The 18,732-nt window shown below is 43.0% G+C and overlaps 1 protein-coding gene across 6 annotated transcripts in view; it reads left to right on the forward strand.

Annotated features, from left to right (window-relative positions):
* Nucleotides 1-18,732, forward strand: part of MVB12B (multivesicular body subunit 12B) — a 188,061-nt gene that overhangs the window by 86,264 nt on the left and 83,065 nt on the right. For all 6 annotated transcript variants that reach the window (XR_007518573.1, XM_049894916.1, XM_049894917.1 and 3 more), the window contains exon 7: nucleotides 11,038-11,132. Coding sequence is in view for 5 of the 6 variants with exons in the window: in XM_049894916.1 (XP_049750873.1) it covers nucleotides 11,038-11,132 (95 nt within the window). In the remaining variant the exon portion in view is untranslated. The remainder of the gene's footprint in view (nucleotides 1-11,037; nucleotides 11,133-18,732) is intronic.

The raw sequence follows: 18,732 nt of genomic DNA on the forward strand, positions 1-18,732 counted from the left end.
ATTCCCACCAGCAGTGTGTAAGAGTTCCAGTTGTTCTGCATCCTTGCCAACGCTTGGTATGGTCAGTGTATTTAATTGTATCCATTCTAGAAGACGTGTAGTGGTATTTCATTGTGGTTTTAATTTGCATTTCCGTAATAACTAATGCTTTTGAAGATCTTTTCATGTGCTGATTGCTATTCATATATTTTCTTTAGTGACCTGTCTGTTCAAATCAGTTGGCCATTTTTTAAATTTGTTTGTCTTCAAACAATCCAATTAAGTTGTAAGAGTTCTTTATATGTCCTAGATATAAGCGGGATATATGTTTTGTAAATATTTTCTTCCGATCTGTGGCTTACCTTTTCGTTTTATAACAGCATCCTGTGAAGAACCAGAGTTTTAAATTTTGATGTTCAATTTATTGATTTTTTTCTTATGTACTTTTGCTTTTTATACCCCATTTAAGAACCTTTGCCAAGCCCAAAGTCACAAAGATTTTCTTCTAGAAGTTTTATAGTTTTAGTTTAATCCATTTCATATTAATATTTTTATATGTGATGTGAGGTAAGGATCAAAGTTCATTTTTTTTGCATTTGACTATCCATTATTCCAGCACTGTTTGTTGAGATTACCTTTCCTCAATGGGTTATCTTGGCACTTTGTTGAAAAATCAGTTGACATGTATGTATGGATCTCTTTCTAGACTCTCTTTTCCATTCCATTGATCTGTAAGTCTATATGCCAATATCACACTGCCTTGATTACTATACCTTTAAATTAAGTCTTGAAATCAGGATTTATTTAGCAGTGGGTGTCTTTATTGACTTTGCTTATAACGTTGGAGCCTATCATCTTCTATATCTAAGTTTGTTTGTTTGTTTGTTTTTCCAACCAGGAAAGCTTTAAACTTTGTTTTTGATTGTTACTTCTCTTTTAGTTCTGATTTCTTCCTAACACCTAGAATATTTAGGTTAGTCTTTGTTCTCCATATTTATCATATTTTTCCTCATTATTATCATCTCTATGTTTTTTCTTTTTCCGCATTCTGGAAAATCCTTTGGGGTTTATCCACGATATTACTGATTCAGTTTTTCATTTTTTTTAATTTCTGCCTTGTTTCTAATACAGATAACTTTTTCTACATCCTACAGAATTTTTTTTCAGAGATTGGCTCTGCAGAACCTTCCAGGTAATGCTCTTTTTATCTTCTATAATATTTTTTATAGGCCCACATGAAGATATATATTTCTAAATTGGGTGTTGGCCAGAAGACAAGATGAATTACCCTTCTCCTCCCCTCCTCTCGTTTGGGTGCCATTACTTAGTAGATTATATTCTGAATCTTCATTACAGTTCCCTGTTCTCATTAGTTTCTTGTAGAACCTCACTGCCAGGATCCTGGCTACAGCCATTACTGGCCCTACAGTTCATACAGTCCCAGTTTCTTTTTAGGGCATGTGTCATACTCCTAATTTGAATTTTTCTAGTCTTAAAACATTGATTCTTTATACCCGTGAAAGAAAAGAGTGAATAAGCAAATGCCATTCCTCCTTGTGTTTGGAATATACTGTTTAAATATCTAGAGTAATCTCGTTCTCACTTACTTTGCCTCCCAAATAAAAATTTTGTGTTCTCTAAGTGTTTCACCGCTGCCAGTTAAGAAAAGGGATCTGAATGTTGTGGGGGGAACTTTGTGGTGGAGTGTGCACCAGGAACTGATCCAGAGCCACCACAGCCAGATACCTGATTCTTCTTCATTAGCTGGCTTATCTAGGCAGGTGTTACTTTCCTATCATGCTATGCTGTTGTTTTCCTATTTAAATTTTATATATTTTGTTGTCGTCAAAAATATATGCAACAAAACATACACCAATTCAACAGTTTCTACATGTACAGTTTAGTGACATTGATTACATTAGAGGCATGCAACCATTCTCATCTTCCTTTTCTGAGTTGTTCCTCCCTCATTAGCATAAACGCACTGCCCCCTGAGGTTTCCATCCAGTCTTTCAAGTTGTCAATTTGATCCTATATAGATAGTTCTTAAAAGAGCATAATGCTCAAGGCAGACCTTTTTTTCACTAGTTAAGCTAAACTGTTTTTTGGTTTTAAGATTTCAGGGAATATTTTTGGTTCAAGGTTCCAAGATGATCTCAGGGCAATAGTTTCAGGCGTTCATCTACCTTCCATAGCTCCAGAAAGCCTGGAGTCCATAAGAATTTGAAATTCTGTTCTCAATTTCAGGACTCTCCTATGGAATCTTTGATCAAAATATCCAGTAATGGTAGCCAAGCTCCATCCAGTTCTTGTCTCAGGGCAAAGGAGGCAATTGTTCATGGAGGCAATTAGACACACATTCCATTTCCTCCTCCTATTCCTGACTCTCCTTCCTCTGTTATTCTGGGTGAATAGAGACCAACTGTTGTGCCTTGGCTGTTTGCAAGCTTTTAAGACCTAGGCACTATACAACAAAGTAGGAGGTAGAATGGAAGCACTGAATACATTATTAGGCCATTTAACTGAGATGTCCCATGAAACCATGACTCTAAACCTCCAAACTAAGGAACCAAATCCCATTAGGTGTTGGTTGTATATAAGCAGCCTCAGCTGATATTTTTTTTTTTGTCATTGTAATATATCTATCACACTTTTTTTGCCAATTCATATTTTTACAGGTGTACAACTTATTGACAGCAGTTATGCTATACATTTTAAATCAAGACTCATTTAAATAAAAAGTATAAAATCCTATCCCTTCTGGACTTATTAATTTTACCCCTTCCCTTTCCTTTTCTCTAGAACAATTCTGTGACTCTCTGGGTCATTTTATATATATATATTCCTGCTCTGGTCTTTCTTCCTTTGTACATATTGTCAGTTATTACACTTCTCCCATTTGCCCTTGTGTGAGTTCAGGTAAATGAATAATAGGTAAAAGCAAAAACTTTCACAAGTCTTAGACTACTATATTCTTGAACTAAATTCTTAAAAATAGCCTGGCCTAACCAAATGAATGCCATTTTTATATTTCTTCCACTTGTGACAGTTTATTAATCTATTGGTTTTTTTCATAGGTACCTTTTTTAAAATTATTAACTAAAAATATGGTTGAGACAAACACATTTTGTCTTACTGCTCTTAGCTTCATCCCACGAACTTCACAGTTCAGTCTTTTGCAGAGTCGCATTTTACATGTCCTAGATTTTTTTTTTTTAGAAGAGCAGTTTTCAAACTTTTGGGTGTCAGGACTTTTCTTAAAAATTATTGAGGACTCCAAAGAGTATTTTTTTATGAAGGTTATGTTTATCTATATTTACTACTATATCAGAAATTAGTTAGAATTGAGAAAAATGTAAAACACAGAATATGCAAGCAGAAAACAGAGCGATATCATTCCCCATCATGTGGCCTCTGGAAAATTCTTCTGTACACTTGTAAAAGAATGGAAATAAAAAAGGCAACTGAAGTCTTAGTATTATTATGAAAGTAGTTGTGACCTTGCAGACTCCCTGAAAGAGTCTTAGGGACCCCCAGAGGTCCCCAGACCGCAGATTGAAACTGCTGCCCCAGAAGGTGGTTTTTAGAAGATTTATTTAATACAAACCTGCAGCCCCAGAGGGTAGAATGGGAGTTGTAATTTCATGCCTCAGAGTTTTTTTTTTTTTTTTTAATGGAGTAGAGGGATAAAAATGATGTCTGTCTCTAACCACGAGTCTGCCTCTGCCTTGCCTGTCGTCCCCTTGATGCAGCCCTTTGACTGTCAGAGAGGACAGCAGGTCTCGCTGCTGCCTGGGCAGAGCCATCTTCATTATATGTGGCCACTGGGTCCAGAAGATTAATGGTAACATTTTAAAAATTCACACAGACCTGGAATCAGCACTAGAAAATACAGATTTAAATTAACAAGGAAAAGCAGAATCCCATCAAAGGAAATAAATCCTACTGGCAACTATTGTCACATAATAAAATGTATTCTATAACTGAAGGGCTTTTATATGGAGCTGTCTGCAGCTTAGTGGCCATGTTAATTGAATAAGGTACCTAAGACTGACTTGGGGGAAAAAATGGAATTTCCTTCAGCATCTATTTAGCCAGAGCCATTGTCGCCAGCATGTGCAATGCTGACCTATTTGTTATAGAACAGCCAGTCCCTCCTGTGGGGACGTGGTGATGGCCACCAGAAGCAGCACTATATCCCAGCTCGGCAGGGTGCACCCTGGCTACTCTGGATTGTTCTGTGGGCTGGGCGGGGAGGCGGGGGGGGGGGGGGGCTTGGTAAAGTGCCCGTAGGATTTAGGGACTGTTTTAGTTGGAATTCTCCAGTTACCAAACATGTTTTGGAATAATTATAAGTCAGACAATCACTTGGCCTCTGATGGTCAGTCCCTTGTTCCAGTGGCACAAGAACTACTGGGGATGGTACCAGAAGGTCTTCATCTCTAGGTACCTCCCTAAGCAGGGGTGGTTTCCAGAGTCTTTCATTCTGTTTCTCCTTAGTCTGCTGGAAATCTTTAAAAGCTAAAATACACTATTTTGCCTGGAATTGATTAACTTTGAGGCCCCCTGAAGTCACTCCAGTGACCATCATTTTCTTTGACCTCTCAGTTCTGTTGATGGCATTGTGCACCTACTTGTTCTTATGGCTTCCCTGGGGCTTGGGAGCTTCAAAAGAGCTCAGCATGTAGTGCCCACAGTCTAATGAAGCACCTGACTTCTTCTTTTTCTCCTCTGTAATGATCAGTGTCATGAATGGGACACTCCTTTAACTCTATTAGACAAATAGGCTATAGGAAAGAAGCCAAAGAGTGTTGGGTTAATTGATCACAAATCCAAGTATAAAAATAAATATTTTATACCTTTTTTCATTAAATAGTCTTCTAAAACATTTTAAATTACAGCAAAGCATTTTATTGGACAGTTGTACCATAATTTATTTGGCCAGCCCTCTCTCATTTGATATTTAATGTGATTCCATTTTTCGGCTTTAAAGAAACAATGCCATAATGAATGTATTTACTGTTTATATAAAAACACCCATGAATTAGAAAGAGTTATAGTTTCCAGACCATTACCTATCCTAGTCCCGGGGATGAGAGAGAGAAAACTGGAAGCCTTCCTGGAAGTTTCCCAAAACCATCTCTAATAACAAATCACAACCAGATTCATTCATTCACTCAACAAGTATTGGGTGATCTTACAAGTTTCTACCCAATATTTTTTAAGTGCTTACTTTGTGCCAGGCACTGTTCTAGGTCCTGGGGTATGGCAGGGAAGAGAAACTCTAATGGAGATCATGTCCTGGTGACAAGTAGACAAAAGAGACAGTTCTGTGCAGTGGGAGGGCTCTGCAAAGAAAGGAGGGGGGTGTTGTGAGAGAGTAACCGGTGGCAGGGTGCTTCCTTAGAAGGGTGGTCAGGAAAGGTGCCTCTGAGGGGATGCCCTGAATGAAAGGAAGGACTAGCTTCTGGAGAGCTGGTGGAAGAGTGTTTCAAGCAGAGGGAACACATGCACAAAGGGCCTGAGGCAGAAATGAGAGTGAGGGGGCAGGGAAACCAGAAAGCAGCCAGTGGGACTGGAGGATGTGAGTGTGGGGTGCAACCAGGGAGCAGTCTGGGTTTCTAGATGCAGAGGGAAGGCACCAGTGGTTTGTAGTGGTCCTGCGGTGAGCACTCATGAGCAGGACTCTAAAGTAATGCCAGGGATGACAGGAATGGGAAGAATCATAACAGGAACCCCAAGTAAAGCACTTACTGTATGCCTCACGAGGTGTACACGGGGAGGCAGCACACCCTGCTGAAGGCCACCCAGCTACGAGGTGGTGACACTGGAATTTGACCTAAGTCCAACAGACTGTAGGGTCAGTGGTCTTAACCACTACAACTGGTTTTGCCTCATGGGTACATAATTGGACCATTGTTTACTCAACTCCATATATTGCTTTCCCCTTTAACATATTAGAGGGACTGTAATCTATCAGGGCCACAGAGCTAGCAGTGGCAGAGATATTGAGTCCCTGCGAGCATTGGTTTCAAAAGGGTCTTCAGGACTGACAGTTTATTCCTGGTTGAGTAATCTCACTCTACCTGATAGTCAAAACGATATATCAGGGTAACTTTAAAATAGTAATAACCCCAGTGTACACGTGGACTAAACTTTTCATTAATTCTTAGCTTTCTCTTTATCAGCTTACCCTCTGAGAGCCTGTTTCCTGTTCTCTTAAGTGGGGATGATTATTCCCACCTAAAAGGGTTGCCGAGTAGATTAGACAGGGTGACGTAGGTGAGCAAGCCCGGCCCAGTGTCTGGCACGTGGGCCTCCACCAAGTGCTGCGGAGCTAGAACATCACGCACTCTGAGACTCAGCTGACTCAGAGCCGTTCCTTGTCCACCTGTCACTTTCAGGCTAATCTGACACCAGAGTACCCCTGGGCTACTTCTTCTTCAGCAGGTGACTTCTTTATTTGATCTAACCACAGGTGATCTGTCCCCTTGGCCCAAACTGTGCGTTCTCATTAACAGAAAGCCATGATGTGCCTTTTGGTCCTCCTGTCCCCACATCCACTGCTTCCTCTGTCCAGGAATAGCAGAAGCAGATATGCAGAGAAGCTACTTACAACACAGGGAATCCTTTGCCTGTTGGGAACGGGGGCTTTCCCACTTCCTGCTCTTTGAGCACTGCCCCGCACCCACTCTCACATCAGCTACTTTAGTTGGAATTTTGGGTAACTTGATTTCGATTCAACAGATTTCTGTTGAGCAGTTACTCTGTAAAAGATTCAGGCAGGCCTTCAACTTAAGTTCTCTCTTAATTTCACACTGACTGCATGAACTACATAATGTCTTTGTGTCCTGTCAGAAACTTTATTCCTGGCCCTCTTTTTTTTTTTTTTTTTGCCTTGAAAATTGCTGGTTGCTGCTACAAATGATGCCTTCTTACATCATGTGTGTTTTCCTGCGTAGCAGAGAGGAGTGGGATGCATGGTGTAATACAGACACCCCTTGAGTCTAATTAGGAAAACACACACATATAGAAATGAAAGAATAGAGGCTAACAGCAGTTCATGTTAAAAAAGACACAGGGGTTTTAGTGGACTAAGTTCAACACTTGATTTGGTCCACAAATGTTCAATAATTGTCTACTCTATGGAACTATTCTAGAAGATAGGGTACAAAATTAATGAGATTTGGCCCTGCTCCTGAGGAGGGCATAACCATATTAGGGAGACAGGCTTGAATAAAATATATTGTGATAAATGGAGTAAGAGAGGCTATGCAGGCATTCAGTGCAGCCTGGCACAAGCCCAGGAAAGGTTTTACCAAGGAGGAGATGCCTGGGTAGGGGTTTTGAAGGATGAGTAGGAGTTTGGGGAGTAGGTAAGGGGGAGAAAAGGAGATTCCGGGAACAGGGATCAACATGGGTAAAGATTCAGGCTGAGGCATGAAAAGCCATGGCATATTCAGAGATTTACAAGACTGTCAGTCTTCCTGGTGGAGGAAAAGGTTGGCAATGACAAGAGATGAAGCTGGAGAGGTAAACTAGTGTGTGAGGGTGACTAAAACCAGGGATATGGATATGGATTAGATTTCTCAGGCAAAGTGCGTGGAGCGAGGAAGGAGCTAAACCAGAACCCTTGCAAACAGCACCCTTTAAAAGATCGAAGAAGTAGGAGCCAGAAAGAACCATCTGAAAGGAAGGAAGAGAACCAGGCCAAGGGAGGGAGAATTGCAGGATGTGGTCAGCCAGGCAGAATCCCATGTCTTGGAGAGGCAAGAAAGTTCAGAACTACAAAGTCCATGTTGAATGGAACAGCTAGAGGCCAAGCACCTTGATTTCTCTGTTAAGTCCTGTGTGCTGTGGTGTTTTCCCTGAAATAGAAGGTCTGCGTCTTTTCTATGGGTCGGTCATTTGGACAGAAATTGTTTAGGGTCTGCACGCAGTAGATGCCCAATAATTGTTTGCAGGTTCGTGATAATCTCCATCATAACTTGCTGCTAATATCCCCACCCACTATGGTGGCTCAGTTTTATTTCCTCAGTTTTCCCCAGGCAGGAAAAATCCTTCAGGACAGAGTCAGAACTCGTGCTAGGCCCTGTGTGGTCTGGCCCCCACATCCAGCCTGCACTACACCCTCTCCCTGGCTTTCTAGGCCCTGGCCACCCTGGCCTCCCTCTAGGTCCTCCCAATGGCCAGGCTTCCTGCTGCTTAGGAGACTTCTTGTGGAGCCTCAAACGTGCCTCCCTCCTCCCCATTGCACCTTACCTGCCTGTCCTCAGTCTCCTCCTCAACATTACTTCTTCAGGGAAGCCTTCTGGAGAGCCCGTCCCGCCCCACCCCTTGTAGCACTCAGTCATCTTGTTTTCTCTACATGCCCACATTTGTCAGCAAAGGTTTGTGTAACTTTGTGGACCTCCTCATGTGCCCGCTGCTAGAGTGTGAACTCTGTGAGGCAGGGCCTACCTGCCCTTCCACTGCAGGGTCCCCACAGGGGTCTGTGCAAATGTGGGCCAGGTGATCCTCCATTTGACCACCGTCCCTTTGACCTCCTCTGGCTCCTGGCTGGCCCCTTTGCTATTCCTCCAGGTTTGCCTGTCTTCTGAGGGTCTGCTAGTGCCCCACCTCCTCCGTGACCCTTCCTGCCTGCCTCCAGACCCTGCGCCCACATAGTAGCTGCCGCCCATACAGATTGTCCTTAGTTAGTTGGATGCACCTTTTTTTAGAGCTTTTGAGGCTTAGGAATCTTAAGCATTTGGCAACCCGAAGCACAACTCTTCCCCCGGCGCTCAGAAAAATCCCTCGTTGGTACAGTGAGTGTGATAATAGCACCTTCCCAGGGCCAGCTTCATGGATGAGCAACCTGTGCTGTCTCACAGGGCTTCATACTCAGAAGGGCCCCACACTGAGAAGGGCCCGGCACTGGGCTTAATGCTCTGCTGTTGCTGTCTTGAAATTCTTAATAACTTTTGAACAAGGGCCCCTCATTTTCATTTTGCACTGGGCCCCGCAAATCCTGTAGTTGGCCCTGAACCTACCTCACAGGGGTGTTGTAAGGAGCGTAGAGAATGCGTGATATGCCTCCCCCAGGGCCTGGCGCATGGCAAGCGCTCTCTGCATGGTCACCTGTCGTCATTTTAGTTCTGCTCAACCACAACCACAGTCAATAATTCATTCTTCTGTTTGCTCAGCTTCATTGACTAAGTGCTGTGGTCAGAGGCATTGATCAACTACTTAAACCCCTTCTGCAGCTGCTCCTCACCCTCCCAGCAGTTCCCAAACCTGGCCAATCTTCAGAATCACTGCTGGGTTCTGGGCTGCACTCCAGGCCCCTTAAGCCAGACTCTCGAGGTGGGGGTCTGTGAGTTTATATGATTAGCAAGTCCCTAGGTGACTCTCATACCTACCTTCACCTATGCCATAGCCTGTGGAGCACAGTTTGGGAACCTTCGTCCTAGGGTTCAGCCTTCAACTCAGACCTCTCAGGGTAGCATTCAGCATCCTTTCCCATGTGGCCCTGTGTGTACCCTAGCTGTACACCAAGTGTTGGCTTTCCCTGACTACCCGGTGAGTACCTTTTACTCCTTTAGCATTCGTGTCCTCCCTTGAGAGAGTCACAAGAAGCCCCTCTCCTTTAACAGACCATGTTGTTCCTTCCTTTCATGCTCCTCTGGTTTTCAGTTTTCTCCTGGCACATGTCCCATTGCACAGGGATTTGTTCCTGCGCCTTTGTCCCCTGAGAGCTCTTAGAAGGAGCGCCCTCTGTGTTCTTAGTCAGCATCAGGAATGAATACGCAGTGTACTGAATGGACACACACCTCCGTGTGTGTGTGTGTCTGCTGTGTGCCTGTCCCCCAGCCCTCAGCACACAGTCTGTCCTCCTGAAGGCCCCACTGATTGATTCATCCTGGCTGTTGGTGACACAGGTGTTCACCATTAAAGCTCACTCAGCTTCCCGGCAAACCAAATGCCTTTACAGCCCTCGGTGCTCATCTTGTCCCCGGGAGGCTCCTGCTGCTCTCAGCACAATCCTGGCTCTGTGGGAACAGCGCCTGCCTAGAAAACCTTTCCTCCCAGGAGTCCAGACACACAAGAATCATTCCAGAAGGTCACATGTTTGTTGCGTGAAAAGCGAAACTTGTAAATGAAAGCTTTCTTTATGTAATAAGTTCTTCCCCTCCCCAGCCCTTTCCCTTTTGGAAGGGCCAAAAGGTGACTGAAGCTTCGTCACCTTTTCAAACCAGCCTCTAGTTACACCAGCCAGAGGTGGGGTTTTTTTCCTCCAGAACTGTTAGATTTTAAATATTTTTCTTGTTATCGTAATCATACTTTTCAGCAGCTGATGACCATGCCAAATGGATTATTTACTTTGTATTAAATACTTAATGATGCTGTGTTTTCATTGCGAGCCTTACTGGCCAACACTTGTGCCATAAAAGGCAGTGGTGAGTCAATGAAGGTGCTTTCTTGAGCACCTACCATGTGCTGCAGACTGAAGGGGAACACACGGTCATAGACATTCAGAGGAGTGTGTCTCCTGATTTTCAGTGGTTGTTAGTTTCCTGGACTCCGTGGTAATAATACTACCCAACAGCGTCATTTTACAAAGTGCTTCATGTGCTGGCAATCCTCAGCTGCCCTACGGGGTAGGTATGGAAACCATTTGATGCCTAATAAAACCAAGATGACAACAAACGGAGTCTCATGCTCAAGCCTGGATGTTTTGGTCCCATTGGTGTATTCTGTCCAGTGGGCAGAAAAGTAGATAAAACTGCCCCCCCCCCCCGCCTTGGAGCACCTCAGATATGCCATAAGGTTTAGAAAACCCTTTCTTCCTCTTGGATGTCCTTCCCAGTGTGGAAAAAGGTGGCTGCTGAAGTGTGGAAACTCCTGAATTCCTTAAGAGGACTGGAGGCTGGTGAAGAGGTCATACTTGAGAAGGTGGCGGCTTGCCAGGAGCACCCACTCTTCCATCTGGCTGTTGATGGCATCAGGTGCCTTCTCAGTCTAGGGGAATGCGCCATGCACCCTATAACCTCCCTTTCTCCTCTGTCTCTTTCTCAGGCACATCTCTCTAACGCTCCCTGCTACCTTCCGAGGTAGGAACAGCACTCGGACTGACTATGAGTATCAGCACTCCAATTTGTATGCCATATCAGGTATGTAGGCGCCACTGCTGATGGCCAGCGGCCTCCTATGTGGTCCTGGGCACCTCCTTCTTCTGGACACTCCCTGTGTTCTCATGGCATTTGTCTGTTTTATCTCTTTTTTTTCCCTGCAAGGGACCTGTTCTTGCAGGGACCAGGCCTTCCCTTTCCTTTGTGTCACCACAGCACTTAGAGAAACGCCAAACACTCAGCATGCTTTAAAACTAATGATGAAAAACAATGTGTGGATTTCACAGACTTGAAGTGAGGTTTCCAGAGAATAGTCACCACATTGTTCACCTGCCAGATTCTGGGCAGGTTTCCCATGGGGACCTGGGATCAGCACAGAGCTGAGCGCTGGTCTGCCTGCCCTCCACTATCGAGGTCTGTCCTCGCCTCTCATTTCTCACAGCCAGGTTTGTGGCCAGAGGGTACACTGGCGGTCTCCCCCTCACGCCCTCATAGTATGAATCTGTGATTTCTAAACTCAGCCTTGAAATTAATAGTGTTACCTTGGCAGGAGCTTCATCGGTCCTAGTTTTGTTTTTACCTCCACCTAGGGAGGGAAGAACTTACAAGCCTTATTACGGAATTGAGATTCATTATGTGCTTGGCAGTGCAGGTGACTTGCTAAGAGCTGAGGAAACCCACAAACTCGCCTCCGATTATACTGGGCCGCCAGTCAGGGGTGCTTGTCTGTAAGGGGGAAGTGGCAAATCGGTGCCGCTTGCGAGTGCGTACCCTTAATGGTGAGTGACACTCTGAACACAGGAACATGGCATTCATTCATGTACCATAATGAATCGGTTATTTAAAAGGTAATCTTTTTTTCTAAAACTTGCAACTTCAGGTTACTAAATAGATGGACTAGAACAATGGCATAATTTATGTCAGTATTAGTTTTACTTGTTATGATCACTCCCTAATAGGTTTGGAAGTATAAGCAAGAGCCAGTGGTTCCGTTTCTGGGCAGCACTACTGCTGGGGAAGGGAAGGAGCAAGGATGGTCTTAGACCTCATCCCTGGCTCCACCCCAGGAGCCAAGCTCTCAAACAGTAGAAGGAACATGTTTGTCTAAGAAAAGCATCTCCAGGGAGAATTTCTTTTGTGCTGTGGCTATTTCAGCAGAGTCGACAAGGAGCATAACAAATGTGGAAAGATGACCTGTTTTGTAGAAAAGCTGAATATTTCCCCAGATACTTAGTGGTAGAGTGGTGCAAAACAGGCCTGTGAAATCCAGCCGGGCAACCCTGTTCAGAATGCACGTAAGAAAGCACAATCAAAATAGATGACTTCTTTCTCTAGCTTGCAAATCTTTTTCCAGCCACGGTGTTGGGCTACACCCACTTTACCTCTGTTCACTGATGGCTTTCCCAGCTGCTGAACATTTCTGCAGAAAAAAAGCCCACAGAGTGAAACCACCTCTGGTTTGGCAGGAATGTTCCTGTCTGCCTCTGGACCACTGCTTCCTCGCTCGTGGCTTTGATGAGGTGTTGTCTAGGTTCATTTCAGCTGTTAGCTTAGCAATACCAAGGTAACAGCCTCAAGACACAGGGGAAGCCATTCAGAAACTTCCTGTTACATTTATGTAAGTGGCAGTCAATTGTATTTTATCTTCCAAACAGAAGTAGTTGAGGCTCAGCCCACGGCAGCAGGCAGCTCAGGCCTCCTCAGCTGCTGCAGGCACCAAATTGCTCTGCCAGGGTCCAGGATGCTTTGTTGTGATGCTGCCAGAAATACCCTGCAGGACTCGCTGGCTCCATCAGGCCTGCAAGCTCAGCACTGGGCAACTATGGCGCAGCTGGGAAGCCTGCCTACCCACCCACCAGCAGCCTGCCTGTGAGTCATTCTGGCTAGAAGGGAGCAGAGACCACCCCCTCACCCCCCACCCCCGCATAAACAGTATTTGGCACTGAGTGGCACGTTTCGGTTTTGTATTGCAAAGCTAGGGTTTTCAGCGGTTTGTTCCAAAAGCAGTTAAGGCAAGGTGTGCCCCAGGCCCTAGCCCTTGCCCAGTACCCAATGCCTTGATAGCTGGAGTTCTGCTGGTAATGAAATGAATCATGAAACTGTTCTCCTTCCACACTGGTACTGGCACATGTTCACTGCAGACTTCGGAGGCTAAGACTTTGGTGCAAATGCCTGGTATGCCCGTGTCATTCCTGAAGATATTTGATTACTGTTCCCTTAGCTCACCGTCCCTTCTTAAGATAAGTAGATTTCCAAACAATGTAATGAGCGACTTGCAAAGCAGCCTACATTTAATTTGTATGTGTATGTATATGTGTATGTGTTAAAGTAATATTTAATTTTAAAATGTTTTCTCAAGAACGTACGTGTTAAGATATCCCTGTTCCTACACCTTGCACTAAGACAGCTCCTCCCCACCATACCTACAAAAGGAGAGACACTGCTCAGAGTTGCTGGAGAAGCCAGCAGAGACAATATGTAGCTCAGCCTCTAGCAGACGGAGGTGCTCAGGAAATGTGGGAGGAAGGAGGAAAGGGAGCAAGGGAGAGAAGGAGGAAAGCACGTAGCCCAGTGTCTACTTCGAGCAGGAATGCCCTCTACAACCCCTGGGGCAGGTGATCACCCTGATCTACTGCGTGGACGCTTCTAGTGTCTGGGGCCACTGCTTCTGGTCAGCCCATTCTATATCTGCGAGATCTTACCTCGTTGATTTGGGCCACCCAGAAATCCACTAGCCAAAATTTGCCACCTGTTCTACATTGTCCAGCCAATATTTCTGCCTTGCCCACAGAAGTGGGACAAGGAACTTTTACTGCGTCAGTGTTGAAGTCCTGAGAAGCATCTGTACCTTGTTTGGACTTGTAGTCCCCTAATCAAAATGGCCATGAAACAAACCTTTGACCCTCACACATCTTCTTTAGGATTTTCTTCTAGAAAAGAATTGTAGATGTGCAAAAAGATTTATCCACAAGGATGAGCACTGCTGCTTTTCTTAAGTAGCAAAAAAGGGGCTGTGGGGAGGAATATCTTAAATGTACAAAAAAAAAAAAAGAAGACAAGTGGTTAAATTATGAAACATCCATATAATGGCCTTCACTTTTCAGCCATCAAAAAAACAATAATTTATAAAACCATTTCTGAAGCCAGCTTTTCAGACAAAGACTGGACTATAAAATATAAAATGATAACTTGTGAAGAGTGTGCTTCTTAGCTCAAGTAGATAAAAATACATGAGACTAAATGGGCAGCTCCTGTCCAGAGGTGAGATGAGAAGGCAGAAAGGGACAGGAACTAGTTGGATGGACGTGGGAAATCCGGGGTGGAAAGGAGGAGTGTGCTGTCACATTACAGGGAGAGCAACTAGGGTCACATAATAATATGAGTATAAATTTTTGTATGAGATACTAACATGAACTGTAAACTTTCACTTAAAGGATAATTTTAAAAAATAGTTTATATAAAAAGATATACATGAATATAAAATGAAAAAAGCAGATGACAAACCACAATGTACAATGTGATCACATTTTTAAAAAATACATACCTGAAGGTCTGGGGAATGTTCCTGTGTGGTGTAGATGGTTTGCACTTGACTACTAACCTAAGGGTTGGCAGTTTGAACCCTCCTAGCAGTACTGTGGAAAAGAGGCCTGGCAACCTGATTACAGACAAGAAAATTCTATGGAACACTTCCTCTCTGTAACACATTGGGTCACCGTGAGTTCAAACTGACTCAGTGGCAACATGTTTGGTTTTTGACTTAAAGGTCTGGGAAGGTTCACGCCAAGGTGTTTACAATGTTTTTCACTGGACTTTCTTTATCTTCTCTTTGCTGATCTGTAGTTTCTCATTTTTCTGTCATAGCATGTGTTGCTTTGTAGTAAGAAAAAATATAGATAGGATGTTTATTTGGCATGTTCTTGGTAAGCCCTGCTGGCCCCAAGTGATCTCCCTATCCTTTTCTGAGTGCTCATAAACCATCTGCCTCATAATATGCTTTCACATTTTATTAAGAGTCAATTCCAAGTCACAGATCAATAATGTTCTTATTATCCTTTTTTGAGTATATGATTATTTTCTGTTGTCCAGTCCCCTGGAAGCTTCTGTTTACTAAAGTTCCTCAGAGATCACTGCCTGTAATTCTAACATCGTTTTTAACCATTCCTCCAATAGACTTGGACTGAGCACCAAAGCTCCTGGTAGCTTAGACTGTCTCCTCACCTTTCTTGTTCTTTGAATTCCCCATCACTATATTCTCCTTTTTAGGGTTTGAAGATGGTTTTCCTTGATGGAGGAGATAGAATTAAAACGGTGGCTACCTAGTTGGCTCACTCTCTGTAATCCATCTATGTTAGGGTCAGCTAACCACAGCCTGCAGCAATGCCCAGCCCACCACCTTCATTTGTTTGACCCACAAGCCAGGAAAGGCTTTTCTATTTCTAAAAAGTTGAAAAAAATCAAAAAAATAATATTTCCTGGCACTTAAAAAATCATATAAAATTAAAATTTCAATATCTGTAAATAAAGTTTTATCGGAACACAGCCATGTTCGCCCCTTTACAAATTGTCTGTAGCTGCTTTCACACTACACTGGCAGAGTTGAGTGGGTGCGACGGATTAACCCACTCACCACCTACTTATAGGTCCACAAAACCTAAAATATTTACTATTTGGCCCTTTATGGAAGAAGTTTGCCAACCACTAGTCTGTGCCATCAGTCCTAAACAGTGGCAGTGGGTGCTGCCTGTTCTTACTCTAAACATAATTTTTAAAACCACTGTGTTTACTGTTCTTACTTTTGGTAAGCAGTGACTCCTGCTGTCCTAGCTATAGCTTTCCTGGTGATCCAGTACTTATCACCCTGCTCCTCCTCAGTGTGTGCCTTTGGTCTCTTGGACAAGCCTTTAAGATTTTACCTCCTTGGAGAGTTCTCTCAGTATGGTTTTTCTGGATTCTATCTCCTACCGTCAAGACTTTTAATGGGTATTAGCTTTCATTTTAGGAATAGCTTATCTTTCCTGAAAAGTCTTCTATATAAGTCTCAGATTATGGCATCATACCTTTTTTTTTTCCCCCCTTAGAATTAAAGAAAAAAAGTTTAAGTGTCTTGACTAGTTTTTTATATTCCATGTATTCCAAGAGGATTTAAGATAACTTCAGAAATCCATGTAACAAAATGAAAATGGAAGTGAGAGCATACAGGTAAAGGGAAAAAGAGGATAGAAAAGTAGGGTATGGATGTGGATAAGGCTTTCCAAGAAGAGGATTCTGGATTTGGCTCTGAGTCCAAGGACAATCTCTATATCAGTAAGATAAAAACAATCTAGTTGCTCAGGAAGAACCTAACTTTTTCTTTCTGAGCCCAGGGAGGAATTCCTCTTCATAAAGAGGAGCCTGTATAATGCTGTGAACAATATAACAACATTTTGTCACTCATTACAGCCGTGAGTTTTATAAGTCTGTGCTTATGTATGCCCACGTATATGTATATGGGGGGAGTATCCGCTAGGTTTGAACCCCTAAAATGTTTGAAAGTTGAGTGAGATGTTTCTAAAGAAATATTCTTGAGGTAGGCATCATGCATCTTATTAGGGGACTGGAGACCTCAGGGGATGTCAGCAAAGATGGATCTTCCTCCAACCTGTCCAAGCCTAATGCGTACACCTGTGCTTAGGCTTCCTGTAAGGAGAGGCTTGGTCAAGCTTTGTGTTTTCCTAACCTAGAAATGTTTCCTGTCAATTTTATGCCAGGTTCTGCTTAACAAACAGATGATTATAGATACAGGAAACAATGCTGTGCTATTCTTTTGTTATTGTTGATATAAACTCTTAAGTACAAAATTTTTGCCAAAGAACTCCTACTTTTCTCTCTTTTGAAGAAGCATCTTAAATTGATATTTTAATGTGATATAGTAAAATTAAGCAAATACATATTAAAGGTAGCATTAATAAAACCAAAAATATCCCTACGATTTCAGGATGAGCCACAACACAGAAATGCAGCCAAGCCTCACTATGCAGGGAGGGATTCTTTTCCTCCTGTAGGAAGTCAGATTGCCTTGCTGACATCTTCATTTATCCATCAGCATTGGGCTGGGTATATAAGTTATTCCCCACATCATTACTTTTGAGAATGAAAGGGGGCACACAAATGTGCCAAGACAGGAGTCCTAACCTGGAACTGTCCCATGCAGACTAGGGTGTGTGGTCATCCTGCCTTTTTGGGTTTTTTAAATAAACTTTTCAGCTTCTGTTGTTCTCAGTTTTCTTTTTTTATTACTGGAAAAGTCATCTTATTGCCCTCCACAGCTGTTCCCTCTGCAAAACTAGTCCTCTTTCAAGATGTTTGACACCAAGAAGGTTGTGAGCATGATCAAGTACAAGTCCATTGTCTTATCAGTTTGACTGTTGTACAGAAAGGAGCGGATTTTGTCTGTAACACAGCCATGTGTGAGCCGCCTGTAACTCTGACATCAGCCTAGGAAAGCACAAAGCAATTAAAAATAATTAATGATTTCTGAATATCAGCTTTCTCCATGCAGTTTTAATCTAGTTCTCATTTAAGTTGGAAGATGGACATTTAATTATCAGTATTATGAAATTCATGATTTATATATTTCATCCAATTGGTGAAAATTTCTGCCACTAGCTCTTCATCTTATTATGAAAAAAAAATTCTGTATGTGTCACAGTGTGATCATTTAAAAACTCATCTGGAGCATACCAACCAATTACAAACATATTTTCCTTTCATTTGTAGTGATTACATTATTTCTACCTTTAAATTAGGAGGAAAAAAATCTCACCTGGGAAATCTGAAATAAACTTAATTCCTGAATGATTATAAGGCTTTGCAGGGCTGGAAAATGAAGGCTTAAAGACTAAAACAAAGGGATGCCTGAGCAGTGATGCTCTTTTCTGCGTAAGGTGTTTTAGCCAACAACTGCTTGGTTGTGCAGTGTTTACGGTATTATGCTGCAGAAGTCGTGTCTCCATTCTGTGCATGTGTGTGCCTGGGCTGCTTTTACAATATATCTGGGTGAGTGTCAACTCATGCAGGGCTTGTGCTCCTCTCCGTCTTCTAGTGGATGCCCCCAGTAATGTTGGTCAACCTCTGCCTCTGCAGGTATCCCCTGTGGTCTTCATCTTTAATGGACATGCTCTTGTGGCTTGATGTAGCCTTGTATCTCAGACCCCGTTCCCCTTTCGCCTCCACTGAGATTTTCCACAATCACCTCTGACAGATTGGAGAGGTAGTAGATGAGCTTATGGGAGGATATTGAGGATCTGATATTTGGTACAGCCACAGATAATAGCAATGTGGGGAATTTTCCTGAATGAAGTGAAAAAAAATATAGTGGTGCTCAAATCGAGGAAGAAGTAAGTCATTTTAAGGGCATATAAATTATTATCTTCACGCGTAAACAGCCATTGCTTTCCTTGTCTATCCATCTATTCTTGCCCTGACTGACAAAAAAAGCTAGTATAAAGAAAAATGTAATAAGAAAGAGAAGAAATGAATGGGAGTGGATAGGGAATGGATCGCATGGTGTATTTGTATATCCTGATGTAAAAGGTGCAGTTGACAGGTGGCCAGGTTTGCTCTGTACACAACCATGTGTGTGCTGTCAGGCGCACGCACG

Source organism: Elephas maximus, chromosome 9, assembly GCF_024166365.1.
Source record: "Elephas maximus indicus isolate mEleMax1 chromosome 9, mEleMax1 primary haplotype, whole genome shotgun sequence".
NCBI lineage: Eukaryota > Metazoa > Chordata > Mammalia > Proboscidea > Elephantidae > Elephas > Elephas maximus.